Below are 21,888 nucleotides of genomic sequence, written 5' to 3' on the forward strand. Positions count from 1 at the left end.
AGGAGGAAGAGGAGGAGTAGAAGGAGGAGGAGGAGGAAAAGAGAGAGAGAGAAGGGGGGCACGGGGGAGGGGGAGAAGCCGATGGATGCTTTTCCTGTGTACCCTGATAGGGAATCGAACCTGGGACATGCACACACTGGCTGACGCTTAGGGCCAACGCTCTATCACTGAGCCAACCGGCTAGTGCCTAGAAAGAATACATCTTTATATGTATCTATACCAGGGGTCCCCAAACTATGGCCCGCGGGGACATGCTGCCCCCTGAGGCCATTTATCTGCCTCCCCCCGCCGCACTTCCTGAAGGGGCACCTTTTTCATTGGTAGTGAGTACTGTATGTGGTGGCGCCGCAAAGCGTGGAGTTGCTCACCTACAGTACTACTTTCGGTGATGCGGGTTGCACAGCGTCACGGCAGCTCCGGAAGTGCGTCATATCACTTGTTACAGCTAGCAGTGACAAATATGGAACTGGACACTGACCATCTCATTAGCCAAAAGCAGGCCCATAGTTTCCATTGAAATACTGGTCAGTTTGTTGATTTAAATTTACTTGTTCTTTATTTTAAATATTGTATTTGTTCCCGTTTTGGTTTTTTACTTTAAAATAAGATATGTGCAGTGTGCATAGAAATTTGTTCATAGTGTTTTTTATAGTCCAGCCCTCCCAACGGCCTGAGGGACAGTGAACTGGCCTCCTGTGTCAAAAGTTTGGGGACCCCTGATCTATACAGATACAGATACTGGAGTCCGTATCCAGAGGTCAGCAAACTCATTAGTCAACAGAGCCAAATATCAACAGTACAACGATTGAAATTTCTTTTGAGAGCCAAGTTTTTTAAACTTAAACTATATAGGTAGGTACATTCCTTATTGAGGTAGCGCCTGCATGTGGTATTTTGTGGAAGAGCCACAATCAAGGGGCCAAAGAGCTGTGTGTGGCTCGCTAGCCACATTTTGCCAACCAGGGACTAGGCAATACTCAGGAGGTGTGAGTTTTGCCCGATCTGGGACATTTGACATGTCTTGGAGTCATTTTTGGTTGTCTTTTTTTTGTAGGAGGGTGCTACTGGCATCTAGTAGGTGGAGACCAGGGATGCTGCTAAACATCCTACAAAGCCAAGGAGAGACCTCCCTCCCTCTGCAACAGAAAGTTATTCAGCACAAGACATCAGTAGTGCTGAGGTTGAGAAACTCTGCCCTAGGGATATGTTTATGCTTCCCAAATGCTGCTGGTGTTAGGTGGAAGTTTGTCCTTGAACTTGTACTGCAATTTAGAATAATAGAATCATAAGCACAGGAAGGGGTTCTAGAAGGCACATAATTGAACTTTATTCCAAGTTGTATTCCTCAGAACAGTGTTCTGCAAGATATTAATAGGTAATGGGAAAAAATGTTTATTTGCTAAATAAATTTGGTAAAGACAAACATTTGTGCATTCATTATGATAAAGTACATTGTAAATCTCCATCAGGAAAGTTTTTCCCAAATGTATTTGCATGGTGAATCTATTTGACATTTTCCAGTCCCCAAAATGCTTCCTTGGAACTGGTAGGAAAACCATTAGTTACCTAGCTTAACCTTTTATAGTTAATAGGTCCGTTCCTTTGTCTCTTTGAGCTTATTGAAGAATCTTAATTTATTTCAGTGACAGGTTCATTAGCTTCACCTGCATTTGTCAGAGTAAAATTGATATTTTTTTTCTTAAAAACATATTAAGATATTTAGGTTTCTTATTTTGAGTGTACAATATAACTGTTGTCTATCCCCACCAGTAAATTGGAAATTTAAATTTCAGCCCGAAAGCTACTGCCCAGGTTGTTATTAGGATTAATAAGTTAATTACAGCTTTTTAATGCTTTGTATTCTTTGGAGAAAGGCGATTTATTATAAGCTATTGTGCTGTTTTTGTAAAACTTCTTAAGTTTGACAATCTTCCTTTGCTTTAAATTTTTGGAGAGAGAAATTTTGAGATTTAAGTGGGATGAGAATCATTGTTTTAATCAACATTTTGCTGAATTTTAAGAAAGTTCCTTTTTAATCAACATTTTGCTGAATTTTAAGAAAGTTCCTGTGATATTTTGCCTTACTCAGATTTTTTGACTCTTAAAGAATTGTATTTTCTTTTTACTTCCCTTTTATTATATAAGCAGTATATAAATGTTTATGGTGGAGACATTATATAAGCCAGAAAACAAAAGACAGAAGAGTCTTAACACCTACTTCTTAAACAAAAATGAAGTTACTTGCTTGACCTGTGGTGGTGCAGTGGATAAAGCATCGACCTGGAATGCTGAGATGGCTGGTTTGAAACCCTGGGCTTGCCCAGTTAAGGCACATACAAGAAGCAGCTACTCCGGGTTGATGTTTTCTGGTTTTCCTCCCCCATTTTTTTCTCTCTTTCTCTCTCTAAAATCAATAAATAAAATCTTAAAAAGCATTAAAAAATGAGGTCACTTGTTTTGTTTTGTAACACCTTAAAACATTTAACAGTGAAGCAGGCACTTTTTCATGTCAGTAAATAAAATTCTGCATTGTTATTTTATGATTGTATAGTAGTACTCCATTATATGAAATATTTCATAATTTAAATTGTTGGACATTTGGGTTGCTCTCTTTATCAGAAGCAACATCATGAAGTATTAAAAGCAAATCTAGACATATAGTGAAAATATTTTTAAAATTCTTAAGCTTAAGCGATGATTTGTGGCAATTAAAGCTATTATTGAATGCTAGGTAACTGAGTTTGCCACATGCATTTATGTGCTTTTTTCCTAAGTGAAAAATCCTCAAGTACAGTGACCTTTTAGAGAAATATCTGCTTTATATTTTTCCTGTGCATTAAGAAGTCTCATAGAAACTTATTTTGATATTTGCTCTAAGTTTGTAGTTTATTATAATAGTGCAAATTATTGGTGTTTGTGCCAGGCACTAAGTAATAGAAAATATTTCATTTAATTATCACAGTAACCTTGTGAGGTAGACTTTGTCATTTGTAAATGAGGAAATGGAGGGAACAGAATAGTTAAATAATTTACTGATTTTTTTTGTTTTGTTTTTTGGTTTTTTTACAGAGACAGAGAGAGAGAGAGAGAGAGAGAGAGAGATAGACAGACAGGAACGGAGAGAGATGAGAAGCATCAATCATTAGTTTTTCTTTGTGACACCTTATTTGTTCATTGATTACTTTCTCATATGTGCCTTGAGACCATGGGCCTTCAGCAGACTGAGTAACCCCTTGCTCAAGCCAGCGACCCTGGGTCCAAGCTGGTGAGCTTTACTCAAACCAGATGAGCCCACGCTCAAGCTGGCAACCTCGGGGTCTCGAACCTGGGTCCTCGGCATCCCAGTCCGACGCTATCCACTGCACCACTGCCTGGTCAGGCTAGTTAAATAATTTAAATGAAGGTGGAGCCATTATGTGACCCTGGTGTCCTGCTCTCCTTGTCTGTGAATACCTTTGGGGGTAATGTTGAATCTCAGTATAGCATTTCAAGTGAATTAAGGGAGAGGGATTGTAGATTTTGATCTTTTCCTAACAGGATTGTTTTGGTGTAGGAAGATAAAGATTTAGGAGTTAGGAGTGGAATTCCTTCTGAAGAGGTTGTTTTTCCCCCTTCTCCTTTTCTCCCTCCCTACTTAGTTTAGGTGATTGTTTTAGTAGCTACTCTTTGCAGTGCATCCTATGGAGGTATTGAGACCAAGGATAGTGTGTTGTATAAACAAAATAAATTCTTGCCTTTTAGATACACATGATTTATATCTAGATCATAGATGTACTTTTTCAGGGTCAGAGAAATTTTGAAAGAAATAGGATTTGAGCCAGCAGATTTTTCTTTAAATTGGGAGCTTTAAGGAATTGAATATTATAAAATAACTGGAATATTTACTGCTTAAGTACCTTTTGTGTGTGATGTTAATTAAGACCTGAGTGTGCTAGGTGAATCTGGATTTTTCCCAACTAAGTTTTGTGTAAGCTTTGTAACATCTGTGTCCTTGCTTGAATCCCAAGATCCTGCCATTGCTGAAATATATAATATAGTGCTCTTGGGGAGTAGGCTACAACTATATACTTTTCTCAACTGTTGTATTATTCAGTATTTATCTGGCACTGATAATGATTGATACCAATTCAAAAGAGGAGGAGATTGGATTGATGGAAGAGATCTGATAGTGATTTTTGTTTATGGAAGATGTTTTCTGTTCTATAAAACTGACAACATAATTTGCATTGGTTCATCTGTTAGTCTATGTAGCACAGCCATTTATACTATGTTAGGAATTAACATTAATTTTAAACTCAAGAAATAGAAAAAATGGACATAGAATCATTTGTGTTACATAGTATGCCGTATGCCAGAAAGTTGATAAGGATAAAACTGATAAGCTCCAGAAGATCTGGTTATTTCATAGGCAGTTTGTTAAAATGCAATATTAGAATGAGAAACTTTTGGCAGTTACATAGAACAATAGACAAATTTGAACTGTAAGTGTGTTGGAATTTGTATGTATGTTACTTCAATCATTTACTTAAATATTTTGATATTAATGATTTGAATTCTCATAGTGTAAAAATCCTTAATGTAGTCCTATAGGTCCTACCATGCTATTGATCTAAAAATTAAGAAGTTTGACCAAATTGGAAGTTCCCCCCCCTTGACTTTTTTCCAAGGAGGGTAGAGGCTTTAGTTTAGTGGCTCACAAATTTTTTGATCCTAAGGCCCCCTTTCACTCTTAGAAGGTATTGAGACAACCCAAAGAGCTGTTTACATGTGATATTATCAACAGTTGATGTAATTCTTTTTAAAACAACCTATTATAAATTATAAAAATAACTTTTTTTTCCTACCAGAACAAAAAAATTTAGTGAATGGCATTGTTTCACATTTTTGCACTCTTTCTGATGTCTGGCATAATAGAAAACACCTGGGTTCTCACATCGGCTTTTGCATACATTTTATTGTGGTATGTTTTGGTTGTATAGTAGTAGATAAAGAAAATCTGGCTTCATACAGATAGTTGGAAAAGAGGAGTATTTATATAATCTTTTCAGAAGAATTTGGCAATTCCTTGACCTTATACTCAAACTTGACAAGTAATAGTTTCATCAGGGTTAGTTGGAATGTGAAATATAAAATCATATTAGTGAACTTCTGGTACTCTGTTAGGTCAGCAATTTTCAACCAGTGTGCTGTGAGAATTTTTTACTTTTTTAAGTGAGAGGAGGGGAGACAGAGACAGAGACAGTGACAGACCGGGCATGTGCCTGGATCGGAATCCACCCGGCAACCCTGTCAGGGACTGAAGCTCGAATCAATGGAGCTATCCTCAGCACCTGAGGGTTACACTTGAACCAGTCGAGCCACTGGCTGTGAGAAGGGTAGAGAGAGAGAAGGGGGAAAGAGAGGAAGAGAAGCAGATGGTTGCTTCTTGTGTGTGCCCTGAGTGGGGATCAAACCTAGGACGTTGCACACCGAGCTGATGCTCTATTTACCGGGCTAACCTGCCAGGGCTATAAGAATTTTTAAAGCATGCAATACTTAACTGTTTAGACTTTTTTCACTTAGACTGTCAAAAAATAATAATAAAAAAGCACAACAGCTAACCATAAGAGCCATCTGGTATGAATGAATCAAAATTATACCTATTTATGGTCAGATTGCCAAAAAAAATCTTTTTGATGACATGCAGAATTTTAGTAATTAGTTAATATGTGCCATGAGATGGAAAAGATGGAAGGTTGCTGTGTTAGATTAAAATTCATTGGTCTCTCTTGCACTTGCTTTTACCTGTGCTTGAGTTTCTCACATGAATTGTTCATTTGGTCATTTACTGAGTTATACAGATCTTCCAAATGTTGACATATTTCATTATATGATACTAAAAACTCATTTATTAATATTAGTAGTAGTATATTTAATCAGAAATGACTTTTTAAGTAGTAGAGAAATGTTCAAGTTCATTATGGCCCATACAAGTTTTCAAAATACTTATTTTTGCTTGAAAACTCAGATTTTCAAATTGGCAGTAACATTGTCAGTGGTTTTTCTTGAAGTACAGGTTCACTTTATTTTTGATAAAATGCTAATTACTTAAATCTGAATAACCATAGTTTTATTTTTTATTTATGTATTTATTTCTTATATTAAGGGAGAGGCAGGGAGGCAGGCAGACAGACTCCCGCATGTTCCCTGACTGGGATTCACCTGGCAAGCCCCCCTACCAGGTGATCCTCTGCCCATCTGGGGCCTCTGCTCTGTTGCTTGGCAACTGAGCTATTTTAGCATCTGAGAGGAGGCCATGGAGCCATCCTCAGCACCCAGGGCCAACTTGCTTGAACCATTGGAGCCATGGCTGCATGGCTGCAGGAGGGAAAGAGAGAGAGTGAGAGAAGGGAGAAAAGGGACGGGTAGAGAAGCAGATGGTCACTTCTGTGTGCGCTGACCAGGAATTGAACCCGGGACATGCACACGCTGGGTCGATGCTCTACTGCTGAGCCAATTGGCCAGGGCCAACTAGACAGTTTGTTAGTCATTCTTCAATAGAGAATACAGTGACCACTTACTGTATGTATACTCTGGTACCCTTGCTTTGATTTGTTCTCGGGTACCAGCAGCTTTGCTCAGCCTTGTTTTTGTGCCCTACTTTACTGCAGATGTCTATGCAGTAAATAAATAAATAAAGACAAATATTTGTAGTATTACTATGAAAATAGTTTTGATCTTGTGGACCCATGAAATGGTCTTTGAGCTCCCAAGAAGTCCTTATGCCACACTTTTTAAGAACAGCTAGCTTTGTTCCTCTTTTTTGGTTAATTTTTTTTTTAGGTGAGAGGAGAAGAGACTGTGAGGCAGACTCCCACGTGCACCCTGACCAGGATCCACCCGACAACCCCTGTCTAGGGCCAATGCTTGAGTATCGAGTTGTTTTTAGTGCCTGACATGCTGTTTTAGGCAGACATGTTCGGCAATGGAGCCATCCCCGGCACCCAGGGCCACACTTGAACCAGTCGAGCCACTGGCTGCAGAAGGGAAGAGGGAGAGAAGGGGAGGGGGAGAAGGAGAAGCATATGGTTGCTTCTCCTGTGTGCTGTCACCAGGAATTGAACCCAGGATGTTCATACACTGGGCCAACGCTCTTATCCACTGAGCCTCTGGCCAGAGCCTAGCTTTTTTTTGTTTGTATTGTATTTTTCTTAAATGAGAAGCGAGGAGGCAGAGAGACAGACTTCTGCATGCACCTGACCAGGATCCACCCAGCAAGCCCACTAGGGGGCGATGCTCTGCCCATATGAGGCTGTTACTTTGTTGCAACTGGAGCCATTTTAGCGCCTGAGGCAGAAGCCATGGTGCCATCCTCAGTGCCCAGGCCAACTTGCTTCAGTGAAGCCTTGGCTGCTGGAAGGGGAGAGAGAGAGAACGGAGAGGGGGGAGGGGTGGAGAAGCAGATGTCACTTCTCTTGTGTGCCCTGATTGGCCAGTTTAACCTGGGACTTCCACACTGGGCCTACATTCTACCACTGAGCCAACTGGTCAGGGCCGGGTCTGTCTTTGTTCTTTACATAGATTTCCTTTTGTTCTCAAACCAGATAAAGAGGATGAAGAAGAGGCAGATGACTGAGGTCTTTAGCTTGTGTTACTAAATGAAAGCAATGCCATTACCAGAGATAATAAAACTGGGTGAGGGGTTATAAATTTCGAGTGTCTGGGAGCTTGAGGAACATGGAGGTGAGAATGTTGATTAGTGCAACTCAGCAAGTTTTTTTGAGCCTTAAGAGGCCTAAACATATGTATTAGTAGTGATTGTTGCTGGGGAAGTGATTTGAGAGAAGAGGGCAGAAGGAGGAACCTTGGTATCAAGGATATCTGGAAAGGAGAATTTTCAAGAGTGGATTGGTCAGTGCTACCTAGTGCTTCAGAGAAGTCAAATAGAATGGGGACTGAGATTTGACCATTGGGATTAAAAAATATATATTTATTTTAGAAGTGGGGGGGTGGGGAGAAAGGCAGGGGGAGGAGCAGAAAGCATCAACTCCTATATGTGTGTGCCTTGACCAGGCAAGCCCAGGGTTTCGAACTGGCGACCTCAGCATTCCAGGTCACACTTGATCCACTGTGCCACCACAGGTCAGGCGACCATTGGGATTTGATTATGAGATTACTGGGTGACTTTTGCCAAAGCAGTAGGAGCCAGATTAGAGAAGAGAGAAGAGTGCAGAGGCAACTGTTTATATTATTCCTTCTAGAAATTTTGGGGTAAAGGGAAGAGATACTCAGGCAATTAATTTAAGAGGTTGACTGTACTGAGAGCAGTGAAAGAAAATTGATTATAGGTGTGATACAGTTAAGCATTGGTATGATCCATCTTGAACAGAAGTGAGAAACTGCTGAACACTGGATTTTTTGGCTAGAAAAATGCACAGACCTATGACATTTGGCATACAAACATTTTGGTAAGGATGGAGAGTTCCTTAGTAATTCTTCTGTTAATTGCTAGGTGTTTAATTTGTTAAATTTGCTTTAAAACCACTGATTTAAGAAGTTTAAAGCGACCTCTAAATGCAGGTGATTTGACCTTTAATTATCTGTGATTCTTTAGGATGGAATTTCTGTTCTAACTACTGTCAGCCTGCGGTAACAAGTGACAAAAAAGGGTGGACTTCTTTCTCTTGTGTAGGAGTATATGTGTGCATGCACATACACACTTCCCCTGATGAAGGATATTCAGGTCTCCAGAACGGCTGGAGGCAGGGTTTAGATTACAGCCTCAAGTAGTATTTGTATTAAAAAACTTACGGTGTTTTCTAATGTGTTTGTATTTCTGACTTCCTTTTCTTCTTTCTCTTTTTAGTCTGTTCTCTGGAGAGGCAGTAAGGGGCCGTGGAGCTGGCCTCGGCACCGGGAGAGGCTGGACTTCCTGTCTCTCTGTGCTGAATGGCTGCGATGGCGCCCGCTCTCACTGACGCAGCAGCTGAAGCACACCATATCCGGTTCAAACTGGCTCCCCCATCCTCCACTTTGTCGCCTGGCAGTGCCGAAAATAACGGCAACGCCAATATCCTTATTGCTGCCAACGGAACCAAAAGAAAAGCCATTGCTGCAGAGGATCCCAGTCTAGACTTCCGAAATAATCCTACTAAGGAAGACTTGGGAAAGCTGCAACCACTGGTGGCATCTTATCTCTGTTCCGATGTAACACCTGTTTCATCGAAGGAGTCATTGAAATTGCAAGGTGTCTTCAGCAAGCAGACAGTCCTTAAATCTCACCCTTTCTTATCTCAGTCCTATGAACTCCGAGCTGAGCTTTTGGGAAGACAGCCAGTTTTGGAGTTTTCCTTGGAAAATCTTAGAACCATGAATACAAGTGGTCAGACAGCTCTGCCACAAGCACCTGTGAATGGGTTGGCTAAGAAATTGACTAAAAGTTCAACACATTCTGATCATGACAATTCCAGTCCCCTCAATGGGGGAAAACGAACTCTCACTTCATCTTCTCAGGGGGGTGAAGTGGTGGCATCTGAATCTGGGGACTTGAAGGGGGGTATGACCAATTGCACTCTTCCACATAGAAGCCTTGATGTAGAACACACAACTGTATTTAGCAATAATAGCACTGCAAACAAATCTTCTGTAAATTCCATGGAACAGCCGGCACTTCAAGGAAGCAGTAGGTTGTCACCTAACACAGACTCCAGTTCTAACTTAGGGGGTGTCAAGCTAGATGGTAAAAAGTCTCCCCTGTCTTCCATTCTTTTCAGTGCTTTAGATTCTGACACAAGGATAACAGCTTTACTGCGGCGGCAGGCTGATATTGAGAACCGTGCCCGCAGGTTACAGAAGCGCCTACAGGTTGTGCAGGCCAAGCAGGTGGAGAGGCATATACAGCATCAGCTTGGTGGATTTTTAGAGAAAACTTTGAGCAAACTTCCAAACTTGGAATCCTTGAGGCCCCGAAGCCAGTTGATGCTGACTCGAAAGGCTGAAGCTGCATTAAGAAAAGCTGCCAGTGAGACCACCACTTCAGAGGGACTTAGCAACTTCCTGAAAAGCGATTCGGTTGCAGAAGAATTGGAGAGATTTACAGCTAGTGGTATAGCCAACTTGAGGTGCAGTGAACAAGCGTTTGATTCAGATGTCACTGACAGTAGTTCAGGAGGAGAGTCTGATATTGAAGAGGAAGAACTGACCAGAGCTGATCCTGAGCAGCGCCATGTACCCCTGTGAGTAGAACCCATGTGTAATGTCATTTTTGAGAAATGCTGGGACAAGGAAGAAAGACTTGGCTTATTGCCATCACAAGTAGAATGGGATTCTTTGATTATAGGTACCTAGGTTCCACTTATCCTTTCCCTGATTTTAGGTAGGTGGGTGTGCATATATGTGTTAGTGAAGAAATGGAAGTTATTTCTGGTATAGTGTTGAGTTGCTGTAGGCTAAAAGCTGCTAATTTGCTTTTGAAATCTCATTTACTAAGGATAAAAGAATAAATACATCCTATTTGCAAAACTGTACCCATACTTTGAGTGAATATTTTTTTTTGAAACAGTACATAGGATATTTTTGTAAGTTTCTGTGGCTTGACTTCAGAATTTGTTGTTTCTAGTAGGTGGGGACAGCCATTTAGTTGACCTAGTTAACATTGCTGGAGTTTAAAGTTGGTTTTGAGCTTTCAACTGAGAATGTACCCAGTCTTAACTTTTAACACTTGAGATTTCCTTACATTTTTAAAGACTAATAATTAGAAACTGCCTTTGAGTATTTTATAAGTTACCTCTATGCACATTCTTTTTCACAACTTGATTCTGTGCCTGAAAGAGACCATCTTTATCAAATTTGGACATTATTTTTTCTTAGCTAAGTTAAATATATTGTATTGACCTATTTGGGATAAATTCTTACTGGTTTTTCTGAATCTTTTGGTTTGAGGAAAATTCTACGTAAGTTTTGGGTGGCACTCAGTTGGTATTGTGGAGCCAAAGGTTGTTTACTCATGTTCTTTCCTCCTAATCCTGCATTCGACTCCTTAAAGATAGACAAGGAAGTACATTCTAAATATGTCTTCTTATACATAAATCAGTCTACACTTTCTCTACTTAGAAGTGTTAGATTTATGAGAGGGGGAAACAGAATTTGGAAAAGGGGCAGGAGAGTTGACTAGTAAATCCTCTTTCATTTCCTCTTTGTGTAGAGATTTTGTACAGGTTAGATTACTTGAGAAGGCTGAAATAATAGGTGGTTATGTTGAAATAATTGTTTTTTCCTTGCCTGTGGTAAAAAGGTGAGTAAGATTTTCCCTGGAGACTTGAGACAGCTGTGTTCTTAAGCATAAGTAAATTTCCTTTTTTCCCTCTCAGTTTTGTTTATGTATACACATGGACAACACTGTCTGAATATGAAATTTTGGTTTATATTTCTATTCTGAGGGGAAATGTCTGGATAATTTTGCTGAATTTCTTTGTAGATGTAGTTCCATTACCATTTGTTAGCTTGCTGTGCTCAAGAGTCCATTTCTGGCCCTGGCCGGTTGGCTCAGTGGTAGAGTGTCGGCCTGGCGTGCGGAAGTCCTGGGTTTGATTCCCGGCCAGGGCACACAGGAGAAGCACCCATCTGCTTCTCTACCCCTCCCTCTCTCCTTCCTCTCTGTCTCTCTCTTCCCCTCCCGCAGCCGAGGCTCCATTGGAGCAGAGATGGCCCGGGTGCTGGGGATGGCTCCTTGGCCTCTGCCCCAGGCGCTGGAGTGGCTCTGGTCAAGACAGAGTGACGCCCTGGAGGGGCAGAGCATCGCCCCCTGGTGGGCAGAGTGTAGCTCCTGGTGGGCGTGCCAGGTGGAAAAATACAAAAAAAAAAAAAAAGAGTCAATTTCTTTATTCACATCTAAGTAAAGCAAATATGTTTTGGAGGCTTGCTACTGCTTGCTGCAAAATAGTTATTTTTTTTTGTAAGTAGATTAATAGTTTATATCAGCTTGCCAATATTTGTGGCATTATCCCCACTGACTCTGCTGCATAAACCTTGTTTTAAAAAATCTTGGTTGCCTAACCTATCATGGTATAGTGGAACACTGTGGTCGCCAGTTCGGAACCCTGGGCTTGCCTGATCAAGGCACATATGGGAGTTGATGCTTCCTGCTCCTCCCCCCTTCTCTCTCTCTCTCTTCTCTCTCAAATGAATAAATACAGTCTTAAAAAGTCTTAGTTAACGTTGAGGATTTTGTCTTTTTAGGGCAATGGTTTTTAACCGCCAGCCTGCTGACTGGTGTTGGTCTGTCAAATTTCGTGCTGGTCCACAAGAGTTAACCACCTGATGTTCCATTTGTGAAATAGTTAACCATCCTGAACCACCATGATGTTTGTATGAAGAATCAGGGTGGTTAACTCTTTTGTGGACTGGGACTAGTCTATGAACTGGCAGTTGAAAGACGCTGTTTTAGAGTAATTTCATGTAACAAATACTGTAGTTGAAACATTTTAAGTTTCTGTACTTATTTTATGTATTTGAGAAGAAATCTAGAATCTAGAAGTTTATTGTTTTCAGGATATATTGTACTGAAAAAAGTTTAAGTTTTGGTGCCTGACCTTTGGTGGCGCAGTGGATAAAGTGTCGACCTGGAAATGCTGAGGTCGCCGGTTCGAAACCCTGGGCTTGCCTGGTCAAGGCACATATGGGAGTTGATGCTTCCAGCTCCTCCCCCTTCTCTCTCACTGTCTCTCTCTTCTCTCTCTCCTCTAAAAATGAATAAATAAAAAAAAAATTTAAAAAAAAAAGTTTAAGTTTTGGTAATGTGGGTAACTGTTCCAGTCCAAATAAGGGAGGAATAAAAAGAGAGAACTTTTCTTATTCCATGGAATAATAATCGAGTGATTTGAAAAGACCTCTTAGTCCATTCACTAACTACTTTTGCACATTCTTCTCACATAATAGTTTGTTGATTGGAAGGGTGTGAAGTTTAAGGACAGCTCACAGATCATTTTAGGGATCAGTTGAATCCTCTTACAATTAAGTAAACTAAATATTTTAAAAAGTTGAATTTTCTTGCCTCAGATTATATTAAAGTAAGAAAAAGTGGAGCACCAAAGGTACTGTGAAGTAAATATACTTTGCACATTTTTTATGTAATTGCATTTAAAGCACCAATAAAGTACCAGTGCTTCAAAGGTCATATTGAGCAAGGTTGCCAGATTGACTCCTAACACAGGTATTTATTTACGCAGTTGTTTGTTGACCTTCTGAGTATTTTATTTCTTTAAAGATTTTATTTATTGCCTGACCAGTTGGTGGAACAATGGATCAATGGCCTGGGACACTAAGGACCCAGGTCTGAAGCTGTGAGGTCGCCAACTTGAGTGTGGGATCATAGGCATGACCCCATGGTCCCTGGCTTGAGTCCAAGGTCGCTGGCTTGAACAAGGGGTCATTGGATCGCGTGGAGCCCCTCCCTCGGTCAAGGCACATATGAGAAAGCAACAAACAACTAAGGTGCAGGAACAGAGAATTGATGCTTTTCACCTTTCTCCCTTCCAGTCTCTCTTTCGCTTAAAAATTTTTTTTTATTTATTGATTTTTGAGATAGGCGAGAGAGAGAAATGTGCGCTGGGGTGAGGAGCAGGAAGCATCAACTCATGGTTGGTTCTCTTATGTGCCTTGATCAGGCAAGCCAGGGGCTTCTAAACTGGCTCTCAGCATTCTAGGTCAGATGCCCTATCCACTGTGCTGCCACAGGTCAGGTGACCTGAGTATTTTAAAGATTTTTCGGTAATTGGCCAGACAACGAGAGTGGAGGCATTGATTTAAAAAGAAAAAAAGGGAAATTGTTCTTTGGATGTTGAGAAGCCTTTTCTTTTTCATTTGTGATTTACCAGGCCCTCCCAAATCTCATAACCACATTTTAAATTCTTGAGCCCTAGAATAAGTAGTTAACACCCCATTAGTTTGACAAAACTGGAGAGTTTCAAATTGTTTTCCCCTTCCAATAGCTTGTCCATTTAATATTTCACTCCTTTGCTGAAGTACTTTGCCAGAGAGAAAGTCACTAGATTATAAGTGGTTGGTTCTGTGAAAATTTCAGGCCTTCGCCTTACCAGGTGGAGGCGCAGGGGATAGAGCATCGGAGTCACAGTGGGAGTTGGAGGACCCAGGCTCGAAACCCTGAGGTCTCCAGCTTGAGCGCGGGGTTGCTGGTTTGAAGCCTAAAGGTTGCTGGCTTGAGCCCAAAGTTGCTGGCTTGAGAAAGGGGTCACTTGCTCTGCTGAGTACTCTGGTCAAGATACATATGAGAAAACAATCACTGAACAACTGAGGAAATTAAGGAGCAGCAATGAAGAATTCACGCTTCTTATCTCTGTCCCTTCCTGTCTGTCCCTATCTGTCCCTCTCTCTGTCTCTGTCACACACAAAAAAATTACAGGCCTTCACTAACAACTCATTTGTGTTTTTTCTTTTCTACCTCCAAGAGGAAAAAAATCCTTTGTAAGGCCTAAGCACATGCTAGCAGTAGCAGAGTAATTGATTTTTATATGTTGTTGAGTTTTTGGCAAATTGTTTAACGTTACAGTTAGTAAACTCTTTATTTCTAGAGGAGACATGTTAGAAACGTTAATTCTTTTTTCTTGATTAATATTTTTGGTTAACTGATATGTTTAAAATCGTCATTTTTTTTTTTTTTTATTTTTCTGAAGCTGGAAACGGGGAGAGACAGTCAGACAGACTCCCGCATGCGCCCGACCGGGATCCACCCGGCACGCCCACCAGGGGCGACGCTCTGCCGCGACCAGAGCCACTCCAGCGCCTGGGGCAGAGGCCAAGGAGCCATCCCCAGCGTCCGGGCCATCTTTGCTCCAATGGAGCCTTGGCTGCGGGAGGGGAAGAGAGAGACAGAGAGGAAGGAGGGGGGGTGGAGAAGCAAATGGGCGCTCCTCCTATGTGCCCTGGCCGGGAATCGAACCCGGGTCCCCCGCACGCCAGGCCGATGCTCTACCGCTGAGCCAACCGGCCAGGGCCGTCGTCATGTTTTTTTATTTTAAGCTTTTTTTTTTTTAAATCTTTCTAAAATGTCTTACATATACCTTCCTGTTTTGGTACAGGTAACTACTAGTTTGAAAATTATGCATTATATTGGGTTTGACTTATTGTTTAGAAGATCACTGGAAGGAGCAGGAATTTATTTTTTTTTATTTTTTTATTTTTTTTGCATTTTTCTGAAGCTGGAAACGGGGAGAGACAGTCAGACAGATTCCCACATGCGCCCAACCGGGATCCACCCGGCATGCCCACCAGGGGGCGATGCTCTGCCCACCAGGGGGCGATGCTGTGCCCCTCCGGGGCATCGCTCTGTTGCGACCAGAGCCACTCTAGCGCCTGGGGCAGAGGCCAAGGAGCCATCCCCAGCGCCCGGGCCATCTTTGCTCCAATGGAGCCTCGCTGTGGGAGGGGAAGAGAGAGACAGAGAGGAAGGCTGGGGGGGGGGGGGAGAAGCAGATGGGCGCCTCTCCTGTGTGCCCTGGCCGGGAATCGAACCCGGGACTTCTGCACGCCAGGCCGACGCTCTACCACTGAGCCAACCGGCCAGGGCCGGAGCAGGAATTTAAACACCATCTTCTTGATCAAGGGATTAACAAGAAAGCTGTGTTTCAATAAATTCCTTAATGTTTAATTCTTAATTGTTGAAGTAAAAAGCATTTATTTATCTTATATGTATGCAATACAACTTTTTAGTGCGTGCTTGTGTGTGTGCTTTTTACTCAACTTTAGTTTATCATTATATTCTTCCTCCTTTTCATTCTAAGAGTTTTGTTCTATTTGTTACAAATTCTTGGATTTGTTTTTAATTTCTTGGTCCTTGTGCTTATATATACTTCTCTATTACTTGCTGTTAAGTTAATGTTTTTTTTCAGATATTGAAAAAATGTGCTCTAAGATCAGCAGTGTTATGGGTAGCCCTCTCTTCCCTAAAAATTGTTTTTCTTATTGAACTGTTATAAGCTTATCTTGATGGTTAGTATAAAAATAATCCCACAAAACATTTTATTGTGACGACTGAAATATGGTGTTTTTTTTTTTTTTTTTTTTGTGACAGAGACAGAGAGGGACATATGGGGATAGACAGGACAGGAAGAGAGAGATGAGAAACATTATTTCTTCGTTGTGACTCCTGAGTTCATTGGTTGCTTTCTCATATGTGCCTTGACAGGGGTGGGGAGCTACGGCAGAGCTAGTGACCCTTTGCTCAAGCCAGTGACCTTGGGCTTCAAGCCAGTGACCTTCGGGCTCAAGCCACAGACCATGGGGTCATGTGTATGATCTATGATCCCACGCTCAAGCCAGCGACCTCAGGGTTGCAAACCTGGGTCCTCCACGTCCTAGTCCGATGCTTTTATCCACGGCACCACTGCCTGGTCAGGCAAAATATGTGTTTTATATATTAAGTATGTATTATACAATGACTTCTTTATAAGGACCTCAGGGAGAAAGATATGCAACTAAGTAATTTTAATTTTTTCTAAGCTTTTAAGTCTGTTTTTATTACCTGGATGCTGTAATTTGTGTTGTTCACCAAGTTTCTGTTTTCCTTTTGACTTTTAGAAGTTTAGAGCCAAGCTTGTAGGCCTTTTTCTTGGACCTTTTTTTTTTTTAAAGCCTCATTCTTGGCTTCATTTTGTTCTTCCAGTTCTTGTTTTATTTTCATGTTTTAACTTATTCTAACCTGTATGATTTGTCAGGTTCCCTTCTGAAGTCTGTTCCAGATCATGGTTGGGTAAAAATAATATGCTCAGTTTAGTGACACTTAGGAAGTCATTTGAATTTTGAGTTGTCTTGATTTCACTGGACTCTTTACTCCTGGGGAATTTCACACTCTTGGAGTTGTTTTTTGTTTTTTGTTTTTATTTTTGTATGTGACAGAGACAGAGTGAGGGAGAGATAGGGACAGACAGACCAGAAGGGAGGGAGATGAGAAGCATCTATTCTTCGTTATGACACCTTAGTTATTCATTGATTGCTTTCTCATATGTGCCTCTACCACAGAGCGAGTGACCCCTTGCTCAAGCCAGTGACCTAGGGCTCAGGCCAGCAAGCATGGGGTCATGTCTGTGGTCCCATGCTCAAGCCGGCGATCTTGGAGCCGCGGACCTGGGTCCTCCGCGTTCCAAGTCTGATGCTCTATTCACTGCACCACTGCGTGGTCATGCTTATTTCCCTATTCTTAATTTTTTTCACAGAATGATGGAATGAGAGTTGTATTAGCTGGGAGACCTAAGATAACCCTTCTCTGCTGCAAACTGGTTGTAGTTGACCATGTAACCGCTTTTCTAATAAAAATGAGGGAATGGTCCTAGATGATCTCTGGGGCTCAAATTACTTTGAATTGTGCTACTCTGTCTTTAAATAATATATGGCAAAAAGTCTCTGTAAGTCACTGAGGGAACTTGAAAGAAAACAACTTTCTTGGCTTTTGACTTAAGTGTTTTGTTTTTGGTAAATTAGAGCGATTTATGTATTTCTCAGTGTGTGGGATACAGATGTGAGAATAATTCCATTGTGTTCTTACAGAAGTTACTTCAGAGCTGAGTAAACTTTCATTTTGTGAACACCTTTGATTTAATGTTCTTTGTTTTTCTGTTAGCCTGCTTATGGCATCCAGCTGCAGAAACAGGATCTTTTGTATTTACTCCTTCCCTGTCCCTCTTTTTTTCCGGAGAATATACAGTATATTAATAGTGAGAATCATTGTTGGTGCTTCTTGTGTGATTTGTAAGAAAGGCAGTTAGGCAACAGGTATTTGCTGCTGATCTAGTTGCTGCAGATGTTTTTTGTTGCTTCGTAAACTTTCTGTAATGTTGAGTTTAAGAACTTAAGATAGTATTTAAGTGGTCACATAGTAAGTACTTGCTGAATCAGTAAATGTATGATGAGAGATGTCATAGGTAAATAAACTGAGTCTCTATCCTTAAGAAATTTAAAATTTTTATGTGGAATGGAGATGAGGGAAGAGACAAAGATGAATGAATACTGTGTGCTGGGCACATAGTGATATAAAGTAAATGCTGGATGACACAAATGAAATAGGAAGAGATCACAACTAGTTGAAGGCATTGGAAAGAAAGGATACCAGAAATGAGCCTTGACACCACCTTGAGTTGGGATCGTCAAAAATGATCCATGGTCGCTGTCTAGAGCCCAAAGGTTGCTAGCTTGAAACCCAAGGTTGAGGGCTTGAGCAAGGGGTCATTAGCTTGGGTGGAGCCCCCCAGTCAAGGCACATGTGAGAAGCAATTAGTGAGCAACTTTAGTGCTGCAAGTAGGGTTGATTCCTCTCATCTCTCTCTTCTTGTCTGTCTGTCTCTCTTGGAAAAAAAGCAAGAAATGAGCCTTGAAGGATGGCTAGGATTTTGATAGAAAGGTAGGGTTTTTTTGGATGTGGCTTAGTGAGGTAAGTCAGTACAGGTAGAAGGCACAGCATAAACAGAGGACAAAGGCTAGAAGGCATGGGACTTTGTTACTGTGTGGCTATTTTAGAGACCTAATCGAATAGATCAGCGGTTCTCAACCTGTGGGTTGCGACCCCGGCGGGGGTCGAACGACCCAAACACAGGGGTCACCTAAAGTCATCGGAAATACATATTTATATTAATGTATTGGACCCCTGTGTTATATAAATATAACATATTTATATTTCCGATGGCTTTAGGCGACCCCCTGTGTTTGGGTCGTTCGACCCCTGCCGGGGTCGCGACCCACAGGTTGAGAACCGCTGGTATAGATAAAGGTGATAAATTAAGTATAAAAAGGAAAAGAGAAAATTCCAGAGATAATCTAGAAGCAGATTTATTTTTATTTTTTTATTTACAGGGACAGAGAGAGTCAGAAGAGAGAGGGACAGATAGGGACAGACAGACAGGAACGGAGAAAGATGAGAAGCATCAATCATCAGTTTTTCGTTGTGACACCTTAGTTGTTCATTGATTGCTTTCTCATATGTGCCTTGACCGCGGGCCTTCAGCAGACTGAGGAACCCCTTGCTGGAGCCAGTGACCTTGGGTCCAAGCTGGTGAGCTTTGCTCAAGCCAAATGAGCTCGCGCTCTGGCTGGCGACCTCAGGGTCTCGAACCTGGGTCCTTCCGCATCCCAGTCCGATGCTCTATCCACTGCGCCACCACCTGGTCAGGCTAGAAGCAGATTTAATAGGACTTCAAGTAGGTGCATGGGAGGCAGTGAAAGAGGGATCATCAAAGATAACTGCAGTTTCAGTCTTAGGTGGCTGTAAGAATACAGTTTATAAAATAAACCTAATAGCTCATGAGAATCTGGTTCTTTACTGGTTTCTTAAAAATGTGGGTTTCTATTATTCCTTACAAGTTTCAGCAAGTGTTAAAAATCAGGAAATAGACTTCCAAGTAATCTTCTATAAACAGAGGGAGGATTTGACTTGTACAGAGGCCTCAAATATGAATATTGGAATTCATGTATCAGATGTGCTTTACTATGAGCGAAAGTGCTAGGGATATACAGTGGTGACTAAGAGAGACACAGTTCCTGCCCTGCCCTCATGGGGGAATACAGGGTAGAAAGAGAAATTAATTATTTAAGAAAGTAATCACATAGTTAATGATATATTTATGAAGGTTGTGGGTGCTACAGAAATGAAATTCAGACTGCTTTGAGCGTGCTTATAAGGAACATCTAATTAAGATGGGTGGGGATGTCATAGCAAGTACCCTGAAAAAATAGCATGTAAGCTGAGACCTGAATGATGATAAGGAATTGTTGGTGAAGAAGAGGAGTATGTTACAGATAGAGGAGAGCATATGCTAAGGGTTTAGGAGTGGGACATGCTTGATACTTTATAAAGAGCAAAGTAGCCCTGGCCGGTTGGCTCAGCGGTAGAGCGTTGGCCTGGCGTGCGGGGGACCCGGGTTCGATTCCCGGCCAGGGCACATAGGAGAAGCGCCCATTTGCTTCTCCCCCCCCCCTCCTTCCTCTCTGTCTCTCTCTTCCCCTCCCGCAGCCACCTCCCGCAGCCAAGGCTCCATTGGAGCAAAGATGGCCCGGGCGCTGGGGATGGCTCCTTGGCCTCTGCCCCAGGCGCTAGAGTGGCTCTGGTCGAGGCAGAGCGACGCCCTGGTGGGCAGAGCATCGCCCCTGTTGGGCGTGCCGGGTGGATCCCGGTCGGGCGCATGTGGGAGTCTGTCTGACTGTCTCTCCCCGTTTCCAGCTTCAGAAAAATACAAAAAAAAAAAAAAAAAAAAAGAGCAAAGTATGAGAGGGGTGAGAAATAAGGCCAGGGAGGAACCTAGAAGCCAGGTCATATGGGTGGCTTTGTATATCATGTCAGGTATAAATTTTCAGGGTGAAGCCATTGACAGGGTTTATATATTATTGGATTTTTACAAGATCCCTCTCTTGTGTGAAGAAAGGAATGGATCTGGACTTTGGGTGACCAGTTAGGCTATTGTGGTAAGCCAGATAGGAGAGAATGGTATACTTGGCCTTTGGCAGGGAAGAATGAGAGAATTGGATATTACAGGTAGGGTAATTGAGACCTGTGATTGATTGGATATAATGAAAAAGAGGGAAGAGGCATTATGGGTGATACCTAATTTTTTTTTAAATTAATTTTACTTTATTGTGTTTACATGGCTAGGTTCTTTGAAAGGAGTAACTGGGTTATATAGTCAGGTTGAGATGGGGGAGGTTATTAATTCAGTGAGCATTCAATAATTTTCATTTATTTAAGCATTTTTGGCTATTGGGTATACTCAGAGGTTTCAGTGTTCTTTGCAGAATACCCTGTTAGAATTTTTCAGCATGATACAATAAATTGTTTTACTAGAAAAAGAAAAGCTTGGGGCCACATTTTATTTCAAATGATGAACAGTACTTAGGTTAGTTTCTCTTTGCTTTCCCTAAACAAAGACCAAAATGGACTACATTATTTTGCAAGCCAGGTAGAAATTTATGCCTAAGGTTATGTCCTTTCATTTCTACTAATTTCTTTGTTTTTTCCCTATTTCCCATTGTGTATCTAGGAAAATTCTGTGCATATATCCAATGTAAAGAAAGCATTGAGTTTCTATAAATTTGAACAAAAGGGCCCAGTGCAAAGAATAAATCTTATTAATTTGATTCGCATTAAGGTTTTTTGGCAACTTTAACTTGTTTATTTGCTTTATATTTATGTAATTATGAAGAAAGGTCTTTGTGTTATAGTAGTAAAACAAAATTGCTTTGAAATAAATTTTAATCTGATAAAAGTAACTGGAGAGTTTATTCCTCAAACAGAGACTGCGTTGAAAAGTTCTTAGATTGGCCCTAGACCGTTGGCTCAGTGGTAGAGCGTTGGTCCAGAGTGTGGAAGTCCCAGGTTAAATTCTTGGTCAGGGCACACAGGAGAAGTGACTACCTGCTTTTCCACCACTCCCCCCCTTTTCTCTCTTTTTCTCTCTCATCCTCTCTTTTGGAACAAATTGGCAGCAGGCGATGGGGATGGCTCCATGGCCTCACCTCAGGTGAGCAATGAAGCAGCTGCTCCAGATGGGCAGGGTGGTTCTGGTCCAGGTGTATGTGGGAGCCTGCCTCCTTGCCTCCCCATCTCTCTACCTCCCAGCCTCTCAATTACAAAAAAGAAAGAAAGAAAGAAAGAAAGTTGTTAAACTGTAAATGTGGGTTGCTTTGGCAACCTATTTGGTAGCATTGTAGCAATTAATGTGGATTACATTCAATACTAAGATAGGAGAACTTGTGGAGAAAATTACTTTTGGGAGAAAGTCGAGAATGAAGAATGGCAACCAGAAAGAGGGATTATAATCCGTTTAAAATAATTTTCTTATAAATTGTTTTACTTTTGCCTAATATAATAAAGGGCAAGAGCCAGGGAATTGAATGATGTCAGATAAGTAGTGA

At 41.3% G+C, this 21,888-nt stretch overlaps 1 protein-coding gene across 4 annotated transcripts in view; it reads left to right on the forward strand.

Moving 5' to 3' along the window:
• KANSL1 (KAT8 regulatory NSL complex subunit 1) overlaps positions 1 to 21,888 on the forward strand; it is a 217,155-nt gene that overhangs the window by 59,421 nt on the left and 135,846 nt on the right. For all 4 annotated transcript variants that reach the window (XM_066363097.1, XM_066363096.1, XM_066363095.1 and 1 more), the window contains one exon: positions 8,846 to 10,214. In XM_066363097.1, the coding sequence (XP_066219194.1) occupies positions 8,929 to 10,214 (1,286 nt within the window). In that variant the 5' untranslated portion in view covers positions 8,846 to 8,928. The remainder of the gene's footprint in view (positions 1 to 8,845; positions 10,215 to 21,888) is intronic.

This window comes from Saccopteryx leptura, chromosome 2 (genome assembly GCF_036850995.1).
Source record: "Saccopteryx leptura isolate mSacLep1 chromosome 2, mSacLep1_pri_phased_curated, whole genome shotgun sequence".
NCBI classification, from domain to species: domain Eukaryota; kingdom Metazoa; phylum Chordata; class Mammalia; order Chiroptera; family Emballonuridae; genus Saccopteryx; species Saccopteryx leptura.